This window comes from Ornithorhynchus anatinus, chromosome 11 (assembly GCF_004115215.2).
Source record: "Ornithorhynchus anatinus isolate Pmale09 chromosome 11, mOrnAna1.pri.v4, whole genome shotgun sequence".
NCBI classification, from domain to species: Eukaryota; Metazoa; Chordata; class Mammalia; order Monotremata; family Ornithorhynchidae; genus Ornithorhynchus; species Ornithorhynchus anatinus.
The window spans coordinates 6,488,039-6,501,414 of NC_041738.1; the positions used below are offsets into that span (position 1 = coordinate 6,488,039).

Consider the following 13,376-nt stretch of genomic DNA (forward strand, 5'->3'; position numbering starts at 1 on the left):
ACCCAGATCCCTCTGATTCCCAGAACTGTGTTCTATCCACTAGAGCACGCGGCTTCTCAATACCACTTTTGAAGAAAGAAATTCAATCCTGGTCTACATGTAAATTTTCCCTTTCTGGGAAGAGAGTTAGATGCCCAAACCCTATTAGAACACGAATACTTTTAACCCTGGCTGATTATACACAGCCCTTCCTAGATTTACCATGCAATGGTGAAACAGGCAGCATTGAAAACAGTGACCTAGAGAAGTTCTAACAGAGCCCTGGGTCATATTTTCAATCTTCATTACAACTCTTGCTCACCGACTAATTTCTTTTTGGCCGAGGCTAATTAAAACAAGCCAGTTTAATGTCATTCCAAACTCTCTCAGGCTCATGTCCGGTTCCAGATCTCCTTGAAAGCTCTCCTTGAAATGCTTTTCTCCCTCAAGATGTATCTCCTCTTCCTATACACAAAGTATTGTGTAGGGAATCTCTCTAGAATCATTTCTATAATAATCACCAATATTTGAGGAGAATAATTGGTATTCAGCATATTTAGCCCACGAATGTTAAAGAAACCTTGGTTTTATACAGGACACCCACACTTCATGTGGAAACAAATTTCAGGGGGAAGTAGTCCGGAAGGGTTGAGACGAGTTGGCAGGTTCTCCGAACCACCCACCGAACCCTAAGTGATCCTTGCTCACTTATGGCTCTGCACCTTGGGATGTGTTTCTGGAGAAAGCTAGACCCGTAGGCTAGCCCAAATCGCCCTTTGCCAGAAGTGGCCTATGATTCATTTTAGGTTGCAAAATAGCCAACCGGTAGTATCTGTCGAACATCTGCTGAGTGCCAAGGACCACACTGCGCGCTTGGCTGGAGGAATCCTCAAGAGTTCAACTGGGCCATTCTTAAATCCTTCTGGAAGGATAGTCTCTACAGTAGGCTCTGAAAGTACCCAAGAGGAGATATTATTTAATCTCCTTTAGTTATCTCTTTCAGGATCTTCCAACCTTTCAGCTCCGCAAGCTCAACCACGTGACCGTACTTACACGCGCTCTTCGGATCACACGTAATGCCAAGAACAAACCCAAGGAAACCAGAAGTGCCTTTTCCACCAAACTGTACCCCTGGCACCTTCCTCCCTGACAATCCTCCGAGCCGGTTTCAATTTTTCAAAGGGTAATGGGCAAAGAGTATATCGAACAGCTGCGCTAAATGGTTTTACTTTAGCTTTCTGAAAACAAAAACTCCACTCCTTGAATGAATGTAACGCTTTCGGCCTGTTTTTTTTTTTTTAATGCAACATCCCTGATCTACCTCGTAGGGCATTTCATATTTCTGAATATGCTTTTTCAGTGTCCGCCGAAAGGCAGGTCTGCCGAACAATGCCGGCTGCCGGACCGTTGTCTGCCGGCAACAGAGTCATGGGGTTGCGCTTTCTTTCGGGTCAAAAGGTCAAGCCCCCTAGCATTAATTTTGCCGAGCCTCTTTGTTATAAATAACAAACAAGGTCATTTATTTTCATTTCCTTGTTTCTAATTGCATGCATCGTCTTTGGAGTATGAACTCAGTAAACAGGTGGCTAGAAGGCTGGAGAGGAAGCTTGAAACTCTTCCAGAAAAGAAGGCCATGTCCTACTCTGGTGAAGCGGTCTGATGAGCTGGAGATTTAGTCACTGCAGAATGAGCACCTGCATTATTACTTGAAAAGCAAATACTCTTTTCTGTTTGGCATGCACAAATCTGTGTAAATTAGGGGAGATTATTTTGCTGTGAATTCTGGGCAGTTATGTGATCAAATGCAATTGTTTCCATTTCTTAAGGCACGGTATCTTCATTTAGACCGGTTCTCCTCGCAGTTATTTTTACATTTTTATTGTCCTGTGGATATTAATAATAAAATCTGTACAAGCGAGGTCAGTAAAGTGGAAAATGCTTGTCGAAGAAGGAATCTATCAATGACTTCAAGAATGGAAAATAATTACGCGGACTAAAACTAGATCTTGAACTGGAATTCTAACAGATAACTTAATGTTTTATTAAAAAAACCCCACCCAACCGACCGAGCGCACTCAAGGTAAGGCATCCTTTGATAAAGAATAAAATACCTAGCGTGTTCTGATACGTGCCTGTTTTTGTTTAGGAGGAATACTGTGCCTTTAGTTGGCAGAGTTTAATCCACATGACCCCTGTGGATTATCATCCAACTTCCACCCCGGGATTCTCGACTCTCACTTATATTAGAAAACCAAGCCAAACACCTTTGTCTCTTCGATAAAGCCTCTTTCACTTGAGCAAAATAAAAACGGCCCTGTGTTTGTTTCTGTAGTGTAATTATAAACTTCATTGTACATTCCTCTTGGCTTTGATGCTTATCTTTAGGAGTTCAGTGAAAATAAATTGTTTTTTATGAAAGCGGAGAAACCACTTGATAAACACTCTGTCTCTATAAATCGTTCCTGCACAGAAGTCATTCTTTCACTTTTAAAAGAAACGGAATATAATTCAGAAAACAAGTAAGACAACTAACCAGTTTTGTGTTTCTGTGAATAGCAGTTTTGGGGTTTTCTTTGAAAGGAGAGTGAAAATTGTGTGCCTCTCGATTGTATCGGGTGCGCCGTTTTTGAAACAAGATCCTCCAAAAGCTAGAAAGCACCTCAGCTACCGTTCATGCTTCTGGAAATTAATTTTCATCTTTTTATATGAAAGTTTTATTTTTTTTAAATTATTATGATATAGTCTCGCCTAAAGGTGCCCGCATTTTCCATAGGGGTAGGTTTCAATTAGAGCTCACTTAGGAAAGGGATCCTCTCCTGGTGCCTGAGAGCGGGTAATGAGGTCGTGATAAGCTCCAAGCCTACCTTCTACGCACAAATCTGGAACTGAACTTTCTGACTTTTCGCTTCCTAGGTTCAAACGTTTCCCGGTCCTCAAAGGGAGTTTGTAAAGAACCTCTGCTTGAGATTCTCATTCCAGTTTGGGGGGCTAGGAACGTTCGGATTCGATGGCAACTCAAACCGGGGACAAAAATCCCGCTGGCCGTTCTTCGCCGGTGGAGATCTGCCAGTCTAATATCAGGTTTCCTTTCGGGATGGTCCTACTTGAGCCACCAGGCGGGACTTCCTCAAATGCCAGTTGTCCCAGGATTTAGCCGTAGCAATTACAACCCAAGACTGTAATGAGGGACCCTGGGTCAGAATTTGGACTCCCAACCTTCTTTTCCCCACAGTGGCGGGAACCGGGGAATATCCGGGCTCATTTCACCCCCATTAGGTTCAGCCCTCAAGCGAGAGGCGTTGATTTCCAGCCATGTGAACTCTTTAAACTTCACGGGGATGAACTGGATTAAAAAAAGCAAACCACGCACTAGGGGTTTCGGTTCCGAAAGCGCTGCACTTTACGACACGATGACGGATTCCGACGTTAAAGAAAACAGACTACGCGACTGGTCCTCGAGGGACGGGTGACGGGAAATGCGTAACGTCTGCCTTGCTGATTCCCACTCGATGCTTTGCTGTTCATTTTGCCACAAGGCAAGACGATCTGCACGAATCTATTCGGACGGTGCCTTCCGTCGGAGGAAACGCTTATCTAAGAGTTGAGTATTATCGTCCTCATTTTCTGGACCTAAATGGGGACTCGTCAACGTTGGGGATCCTGCCGAAACACAGTGACGAAGCAAAGGAACAAAACTCAGGCATTCTGAGTCACCATCTCCGCTGCTGGGATCACTCGCATGAATGCCGCCTTCTCGGTTCCAGCGAGACATTCTCGAAAGTTCTGCCAAATCCAGAGGGTTGATATCGCCGCTCAAAGAACGTGCCCTTTACTTTCGATATACGGCTCTGAAATAGAAACGTCACGCTTTAATTAAAAACATCAAACTACAGTTTGACAAAATCATTTACAAACCTACGACTGTTTTCTTATGCCCGGAATTTAAGTACAGTGTTTTAATACGGTCCGAAGTGCCATTTATTATTTTTTTTTCCAGAGGGCAATTTCGCTCAACAGCTGAACCTTGTGAGATCTTCAAATCAGTAACCCCTAGCATTATTCAGCATCAATTCAAACCCTCCTGAAAATATGTTCTTGAAGAAGTCCCTTCCAATTCAAGGCTATCGAGCGCAAAGGAAACCCTTGCCTACGTCATCTCGGGAACAAAACCGCTTACCCGTACCGAAAAGAATCAGACGCTTAAAATGACAAATAGCACGACAAGCAAACTGCATTTAAATAAAAAGCACCGTTCCAGAGTCGAACACTCCAACATTTTTCCTCGAGGAGGCAAAATGTGTTAGAGGATTTTAATTTCCAGAGTGGCCCATTCAGTGCCACACAACGTTGCATCGGATCCCAGCCACCCTACAGCCGGACTCCAAAACTACACGGACCGATGCAATTCAGCTCAACGACTAAACCGGATCTTAAACACTGCGCATATCGGCGACACGCATCCAGACTTCTAAAAAAAACCAAAACCGGCTTTTAAGGACGCGAGTTCTCTTCACCCGGGTCGCCGTCGACAGTCGTGCGACTCACCGCGCAAGGTCAGCACCCTCTTCACGACCACGACTCACCGTAAACCACGCGATTTCCGGATCTTTGGGCCCTTTCCGTTTCACGTTCCCGATCTCCGAGATCTGATCACGGCATTCGGTTCAGTCACTCAGTCACCCTGACTGTACTTTTATCACGGCTGTAATCAAACCTCAAATCGCTCCAGACGCGCCACGGCACACACGAAGATGAGGAGCGTGCGGCGAAAGGCCACGCCGGAGAGAAGGCTTCTAATCCTTTCGGGATTCGGGGTCACGACCATCCCACCCATCCCGATTTCCAGAGACCCAGGACAGCAGGCGATCTTCGCAGGCGGACAGATCCCGAACTGTCGACCGGCGAGAGCGGGATCTCGAAACACCCGCCACCCAAATAACAGGCGGACGCTCCGGCCCGCAAATCCGAGGGGCCGGAAGGGCCCCAGAACCTCCTGGCAAGGAGAAAAGGTCACCATCCAGTGCCTGGGAAGCCAAGTCCGTGACGCTCTGGGCAGACGATCTCTCTCGCCCAGCCAGTCGGCGCGAGCAGGCCGCGCCCCGGGGCACGGTCACCGCGCCGTCCGTACGGGACGGAGACGCGGGATCGCAGTTCGGGGGCGAGGGGCACCGGAGTCGGGGTTCGGGGGTAGAATCCGAGCGATTCCCCTTCTTAAAGGACACGCTCGGTCCCGCCTGTCCTTTTCTCTGCCCCACGCGCACGCCGATGCCGAAAAACGACTTCCGGCCCACGGACGGCGGCGGAAAAGTTTATAATCCATCACCGCGGCCTCGATTCGGTTTTCTTCTTTTCTTTTTCGCTCCCTCCCCCCTCTCGACGGGCAAAAATCCGGCGGGTGTACCGGGTGCGACCGAGGCTCACCGACCACTCGCAGGGCGGAAGAAATCCGTCACGAGACCGAGAGCTTTAAAGCAGAGACGAGATCGCCACTGACACGACAGGTGCGACCTCAGGGCGACCGCGGGAGAGCGAAAGATTCCCGGGAACGTATTCTCCTCGTCAGGTCGGCCTTCGGAGGATTGAAACTTTGGCGGAAATGCTTCCGTCGGCCGCTCTCGCCACCTCCGTCTAACGTCCCTCTACGAGGACCCCGCTTCCCCCGGAGGGGTAGAAGTCAAACGACGGTCAATCCACTCGAGGAAACCGAAGACGGGGCGGCGGGACGGGGCGGGGGGAGAAGTCGCAACTCGGAAGAGGTGGGGTCGGAGCGTAGCCAAGTCGATCCCCCAGAACCTTTCAGGAAGACGGGGACGTCCTCTCCGGGGGGAGGGAGCGACCCGGTCGGATCCGGTCACCGAAACACCCCCTCGAACGCAGAACGAGACCGAAGGAACACGGGAAGGGAGAGGCCGAGCCTGAAAAGCGCGGCTCGGGAGATCCACGTCGGGCCCCCCCCGGCCGCGGGAGGACACCCCAGGAGCGCAGGGGATCCGGGGGCGGGATCACGGGGCCGACGGGGGCCCGGGCCCCGGGTTCGAGGGAGGGCAAGGGGACGCCGGCGGTCACGGCGCTCGAGGCGCCCGCCGCACCGAAGAGGGAAGGGCTCGGGGCGCCCGCCGGGGGCAAACGAGAGGAGGACAGAGGAACAGAATCAAGAACGGATGAGGTCGGATGCGCGACGGCCTTCCGCGGAGAGAAAGCGCTCAATCGACGCCCCCGATCGCTAGGCCGCGAAAGCCTCTAAGAGAGCTAGGGCGCCAAGGCCGATCCGTCCGTCCGTCCGTCCGTCCACCCGTCCACCCACCATCCATCCACCCATCCAACCATCCATCCATCCATCCATCCATCCATCCACTCCATCGTGTTTATCGAGCGCTCACCGTGCGCAGAGCACCGTGCCGAGCGCTCGGCCAGTACAATCGGGCAACAGAGAGAGACGATCCCCGCCCGCGGCGGGGTCACGTTCGATCGGCTCGTATTTACCGAGGGCTCACCTCGTGCGGGGCGCCGTGCCCAGCGCTCGCAAAGTACAACCGGGCAACGGGGAGGACCGATCCCCGGCCGCGAGGGGCTCACGGCCTAGGAGGGTCCGCGGGCCACGGGGGGGGGGAAGGTGAGACGGCGATGATGCGGGGCGGGGCGGGCGGCCTCCGGGACCCCCGGAATCTACCCCGTCGATCCATCCATCCATCCATCCATCCATCCATCCATCCATCCATCCATCCATCCATCCATCCATCCATCCATCCATCCATCCATCCATCCATCCATCCATCCATCCATCCAGGGCGTCGAGGCCGGAGGCGGAGAGAGGGCCGAGGGAGGCGGGGGGCAGGGGGACGGGGAGGGGACCCTCCCACCCCCCAGGAGGACAAGGTGGGGGACAGGTTGAGGACAAGGGGGGGAAGGGGAGGGGGGCGGCGCCCCAGGCTGGTCCTGGGGGGGCGGGGGGGAGCGGGGCCCGAGGCCGGTCCGGGCGGTGGCGGGGGGGGGCGGCGATCAGAGGCCGGTCCGGGCGGGAGAGGGGGGCTTGGCCCGAGGCCGGTCCGGGCAAGTGGGGGGGGGGAGGTTGGGGGGGTCGATCAGAGTGTGGTCCGGGCCGGTGTATGGGGGGCTGAGCGGAGAGTGGTCGGGGCGGGGGGCGGGTCCCGGGGCCGGGCCAGTAGAAGGGGGGGGGGGCGAGCAGAGTGTGGTGGGGGCGGGCGGGGGGCGGGTCCCGGGGCGGTCGGGGCGGAGCGGGGGGCGGGTCCCGGAGCGGTCGGGGCGGAGCGGGGGGCGCGGCCGGCGGGCGCGGCGGAGGGCAGGGCTCGGCACGGCACGGCACGGCACGGTCCGGCCCGGGAGAAGGAGGGCGAGCGGGAGGACGGGACGGGACGGGACGGGACGGGACGGGCCGGGCCGGAGGGGCCGGGGCAGGGGCCCCCTGACTGCTGAGCGGCGCTCCTCCGTTCGGGCCGGAGCGGAGCGGCGGCGGCGAGAGCGGCGGCGGCGGCGAGAGCGGCGGCCTCCCCATCCCTGGCCGTCCCCGGCCGTCCCTGGCCGCCCCCGGCCGGGCCTCCCCATCCCCATCCCCGGCCGGGCCGGGCCCCCGGCGGCTCCCGCTCTCCCGCCGCTCGCGGGGCTGCTCGTCGGTGCGCGGCCCCCCCCGGGCCCCCCCCCCGGGCCCCTCCCCGGCCCGGCCATGGATGTGAGGTTTTACCCCGCCGCGGCCGGGGACCCCGCCGGCCTGGACTTCGCGCAGTGCCTGGGCTACTACGGCTACACCAAGGTGACCGGGACCCCGGGGGGAGGGACGACCTGGGGGGGGGGGGGTGGGGGGGACACTCCCGGGGGGCGTCCGTCTCTCCCGGATCCCTTCTCCTCCTCCTCCCTTTCCCCCGTGCGGCCTCCTCCTCCTCCTCCCCGGGCCCCGCCGCTCCAAGCGCTTACTACAGTGCGCGCGGGAAGCGCTCAGTACGTACGATGGAACGGATGAATGAACGGAGAGTGTCCCCCCCGGCCGGGCCCGGGCGGGGGGTGGGGGGGGGGGGGGGGGGGGGGGCCTTTCTCCCCCTTGGCGCCGTTCCCCGGGGCGACCCCGATCTCGGGAGGAAAACTTTTTGGGGGGTGGCGGGGGGCGGCCCCCCGCTGTCGGCCCCCTCCTCCCCATCCCGCCCCCACCGAAAAGCCCCCCTCTCCGCCTTTGGGGCATCCAAAGTTCGGGCGACTCCGAGACGGATTCCCCGAAAGCCCCCCCCCCCCCACCTCCCCGCTCCTTGCTTGGGGAAGATCCTCCGCGATCGCCTCTGTCTGTCGCAGACGGTGGACTCCCCCAGCGCTCAGCACAGCGCTCCGCACCCCGTGAGCGGTCGGGAGGCGCGCCCCAGTGAAGGGACGAGCGGATCTCCCCCCTCCCCGCCAGGCCAGGGGAAGAAAGGGGCTCCAGTTTGGCTTCTAAAAAGAAAAAAAAAATCGGTTTTTCCCCTGCCCCGCTTTCCCCTTCCCTCCCGTCGACTTAAAGATGCCGCTGCTGATCACCGGACCGACGACGACAGAACGAAAACGCCCCAGATGCCCTTTACGCCTTTTATTCATTCTTAATGCTTTATCGACGCGGATTTTAAACGGAAGAAGACCGGTTTCTAGAAGGAGACCTCTCGCCGGGCAGTTCCCCCCAGATGCTCCCGCGTTTCGTTCCCTTCTGGCCTCCGCGCCCGAAGTTCGCGAGAGACGATGAGGTGCCCGCCTCGCCGGGGAGGGGCTCCCGCCCTGTGCCGGGCTCCCGTGCCCTCTGAAAAGAAGAGCGATGCGTCGACGGTCACGCCGGGGGAGGGAGGACGGGCCTCCCGTCGCGAGGCGAGGTTCGTCCCCCGCCCTTTGGCTCTCGGCGTCCGTCGTCCCGTCGGACGGCGCGGGGGCCCCGGACCGCGTCGGCCACGACGGCCGGCCCCGCGTCCCCGGGTTCGGACGCACGCCGGCCGGTCTTCGGGATCGGCCTCGTCCCTCGGCCCCCCCCCGAGACCTGAGGCTCCGTGGCGCGGACTCCGCGCGACTCCCCGGGCGCTTGTTTCGGGAGGCCGGCGGCCTCCGTTTCTGGCACCGCGGCCTCGTTCGGCGATCCAGGGGTGGGCGGTGGCCGGACGGCGTCGGAGTAGGAACCCGGCGGGTCGGTCCGGCCGCCGCGGCCCGCGCCGGGTCTCCGTCGGGAGAGATCCCGGAGGTGCTCGGGATCGGAAGGGTGCGTACGGGGAACGGCGGGCGTTTCCCTGCGTGCTCCGGCCGTTCGGGGAGGGCCGTTCAGAAGGTTTCGACCCTGGCGCGTTTACTCGGCGAAGGCCTCTGAGACCCGGACGGCGGGCGTCGGTCGCTCCGTCGGAGAGGGGAGCGACGGCGGCGGCGGATCGCGGTCGTGCTCTCCTGCGATGCGGCCTTCCCGGGATGAGGTCGCTCTCCGAGTGAGTCGGCGATCCGGCCGGCGTCCGTGACGCTGCCCGCGGCACGCCGGACCCTTGCCGGGGTTAGGTGCGGCGGCTGACGTCGGTGCCGGTCGAGAGGCCGCGCCGCTTCGGGCCGTTCGCGCTTACTTTCCGGAAGCTTAAAAAAAAAAAAACGCCCTCTCTTCCGACGACGACTTGCCCGGAAGCCCTGAACCCCTGCGGTTTCTCGTTACCGTTAGACCGTAGCGAGGGGAGAGAAAGCGAAGGTCTACCGGCGCGTGTCTCGGTAGAGCGTCTCGGTCTTCGCTCCGGGCCGTGGTTTCTTTCGATGGGACGAGAGCTGGTGCGGATGTGCTGGTTGGTGTCTGTGCTGAAAGAGGCTACGTAGGGGTCGCATCTTATTTTAAAGGCCGCTCGCCCCTACGGTCATCTCTCAGGCGTGAGTCTGGGCTAGCCGTGCTGACTTTATCGCCGGTGGGTGACGTGTCTGCCGTCCGCATTCCGGGGGATGTCTTCTCTTGTGTTGTTTCCGTCGTCGGTGACGGCGGCCTTGTTTTTTAGAAGAGACCCCGCCTGCCGTGGGTAGAAAGTTTCCTTCTGCGTCTGTACACCGTGAAACTGAGTTCCGTTCGCTTTTCTCTTTAGCCGTCGGTGACTTTCAGTAAAACGTGCGCGTGCTCTCTTTATGTTCCGTGTACGTTACGATTCTTCGGGACGGCGGCGTCCCGTGTCCACGGAGAACGCGTGGAAGACGTTCGAGGGGCCCGAAGGTTACCCTCGGAGTCGGAGAAAGTTTTCAGATGGATCGGACTCGGGATCGTTAAAGTCGGTTAACGATGCGTGAGGCGCTCGTGGATTCCTAAACCTACAAATCATTTGTATCTCCTACGGCCTGATTTCCACTTTCGTTTCCAACAGAGGCTCTGCCGCTCGTTGTTTTTCGGAGCGGATGCTGTCGGTCGAGAGCTAGCGTCCCTTGGTGTACAGATAAGGTGTGGGTTTTGTTTAAGTGAATCCATCTTCTACTGCTCCCCGTATCTTTGTCTCTTTTCTTCCCTCTGTTTTGGTCACTCGTGCCTCGGTTCCAATAGGGGAACGGAATGCAAATCGACCTTGGGAGGAATGGTCGTGATGTCATAAACCTGCTTAGTGTTTAAAGGGACCCTGTAGCGGTCGCGGTTGCCGGGGGTGGTGTATGGGGCCCGCGTCCAGAGGCCCAAGAAGGCGGGGCGGGGCGGAGAGGGAAAGAGCCCGGAAAAAAGCCAAAAAAGGCAAAGGAGAATGGCGCCGGAGCGATGAGCGGACCCGGTGGACCCTAGGAGGTGACCGAAAAGAGCGAGACCCAGACACGCCTTTTCGTTTCCGTCGGACCCTCGGCGATAGGTCGCAGAGTCGATGCCAGGGATCGATCGGCGAACGGATTTTACTAAAGAGCCGGCGGCCCGGCTTGGGTTTTAAAATTTGGGTTAAATGAGGGCTGGTGACACGTCCGGCCGTCGCGTGGGATGTCGGGGTTAGGTAACTGGGTTATCAGTTTCGGGCGGGTGGGTTTTGGCCTCGGTCCCCGCGTGTCGAGAGGGGGCTGGCAGAAGTCCCGTATTTCAAAGTCAGCTCCTCAAAAATGCTTCAGAGTTGAAGTGGAAGAAGAAACTATCTCCGAGTTGTTGGGTGAGGGACCTGTCACGGGTCAGAACTTGAGCGATCCTTGTTGCTTTCCCGAGTGTTCCGTCGAAAGATCCCGAGCCACTGGGCCGGAAGGTATCTTGGGGCGTTAAAGATGGGGTGGAATGACGGGTCTGTTCTTGAGGTCTCCCCTGCTCTTCCTGCACAGTTTGGGTATGTCTCTTCATTTCTGCAGTAGTGCCACTTTTTGGAGCAGCTTGCAGTGTGACTCCTCGTTAGCGTTTTATTATTTGCACAAGTATAAAATCTACTCCGGCAATACCCCCGCTCCCTCTCCGCACCCCTTCCCGTATTTAGAAATTAAGCCAAGATCATCTCTTTCGATCTGGTCTCTGACCGGATCCCGTTTGTGTTTTTCATCTCAAAGAGACATTCTGATCGGGGACCGGGCTTTGCCATTTTGGCTAGTAAACTTTCTCCCAGTTGGGAAGGCGGATCCTGTGGACTCGCACAATTTCGGAAATCTTCCTTCCGGTACGGTGCCTGAAATCGGGCGAATATCAAGGCGAAGCCTTAAAGGTTTCGGGTTCAGGATGATGCGCGTAAAAAACTAAATGTCTCCTAAGTAGGAGTGAATTGAGGCAGAACCGTATGTTCCGCACACTTTTTTCCTCCTGCTACTCCATGTGCATTTAATCAGTGAGGTAAAGCGGAGCTGTGTAGTAGGACCGGTTCTACTAAGCTGAATAAAAGCCGTTGCCACGTGGAAGGATGAGAGCGGGTACTTGAGCGCTTGTGTCAGTCAGTGGTGTTTGTCGAGTCATTACTGGGTGCGGAGCGCGGTGCTAAATGCTTGGGAAAGTACAGGATGAGAGAGTTGGTCGACGGGATCCCTACCCACGAGGAGCTTACGCTCCAACAGAGGGAAACACGTTAAGATAGGTTCCGGGTCGGACCGTCAGAATCTGTTTCTGATGGACCGGAAAACCAGCCGGGCAACGGTCTTCCAGTACCATCGGAGAATCTCTGTGCCGCTCCTCCGGGGGTCGGTTGAACGCCGGTGGCTGGGCCTGGAAGGCCCATACAGGAGAAGACAGGCAGATGATCGTGGCTCGCTTCACGTACTCAGCACGCCGTTGTGCAGCCTCAAGAAGACCAGCGTTCTGTACCCGTCTGTCGTGGGGAAGCGCTGTCTTCAACAAAAGTTAGCAACGTGGAAATGCAGACTCTCACCAAAGTTCCGCACCCTACGCAGTCTGCTGGCTCACCTTGCGTAGGGAAGCCCGGACCTAGAAAAGCCAATGATTAAAGCGGATATTTCCATTAGGAGAGAAACTTCTCATCCCAGACAAAAAGTGGAGAGAGCCAAAGTCGAGCGTCCGGCTGTGACAGTGAGTCCTAAGGGGAGCTGTTTCCTGAGCATCCCCTCATGAACTCTACTTAACATCCAGTGGCAAAGGCAGGCTCCCCAACAGTGAGGTCCTGCCACCGGCGCGGTTCGTCAGGGTTGAAGCGGCGCTCGCTACGACCCGGCTCTGCCGGGCGGGACGTGCGAGCCCGATGAATGGCGGCAGGAAATCCGAGCAGCTGCTGAATCGTGAGCTGAAATGGGGCAAGCGTAGAAGGTAGAACAAAGGTTTTTAAAGACATAATGAAGCACAGTCTCCAGCCGTGTGGGGGACATTGTGGGAATCGACTGTTGGGAGACAAACAGCGGCAGTTAACAGTCTGGCTACGGCGGTCAGGAGAGGGGTTATTCTCCAGCAGAGACTTCGGGAAGATTGAGATGCGAGAAGGCAGCTATGAAAACGAAGATGGCCACGTGTTGGTATTTTCCCTCTCTCGGCCGCTCGTTCCCTCCCTCCCCGTTCCCTCTCTCCCCCATGCCTCTTCACAGTCGAGGAAGTCTAATCTGGAGGGTTGTCTTTTCGAGGAAGTCTAATCTGGAGGGTTGTCTTTTTTCCTAAACGAGGCCAAGTTTGTGTTTAATTGGGTGGGTGTTTGTTCATGTGTATATGTGGGATGAGTCCTAATTGGTACAACAGAGAGAATGATCTAGGCTTCATTTTAGGGCCCTGAAATTTCACCTCCCACTCTGGCTATTGATGATTTTATCTCTTCTGGGTTCCCGTCGGATTTTCTTCTTCTAGAGTGGCTTCATTTTCACGCATCTGTTCTTAGGGGAATGGGGTTTAGTCTTCTCTGACACAGCCTGGCGCGGTAGCCTTCAGGCGGGGCTTGGGGTGCCGAGGACGCTCCATCTTGACCCCCGTTTCGTTGTGTCCCTATAAGCCGTTAATCGAATGAAACAGAATGGCAGTCTGTAGAGATGCTGGAATTGAAACCAAAACATGAAAA

At 56.5% G+C, this 13,376-nt stretch overlaps 1 protein-coding gene and 1 long non-coding RNA gene across 3 annotated transcripts in view; one reads left to right on the plus strand and one right to left on the minus strand.

Moving 5' to 3' along the window:
• Positions 1-1,985: 1,985 nt before the first annotated feature.
• On the minus strand, positions 1,986-4,976 carry LOC114815135. The gene is made up of 2 exons (XR_003762910.2): positions 4,563-4,976; positions 1,986-3,827 (listed from the first exon to the last, which is right to left on the minus strand). It is a non-coding gene; the product is annotated as an uncharacterized LOC114815135 (long non-coding RNA).
• A 2,645-nt stretch (positions 4,977-7,621) lies between these two features.
• Positions 7,622-13,376, plus strand: part of TOX3 (TOX high mobility group box family member 3) — a 97,623-nt gene continuing 91,868 nt past the window's right edge. For both annotated transcript variants that reach the window (XM_029075294.2, XM_029075295.2), the window contains exon 1: positions 7,622-7,747. In XM_029075294.2, coding sequence (XP_028931127.1) covers positions 7,661-7,747 — 87 coding nt within the window. In that variant the 5' untranslated portion in view covers positions 7,622-7,660. The remainder of the gene's footprint in view (positions 7,748-13,376) is intronic.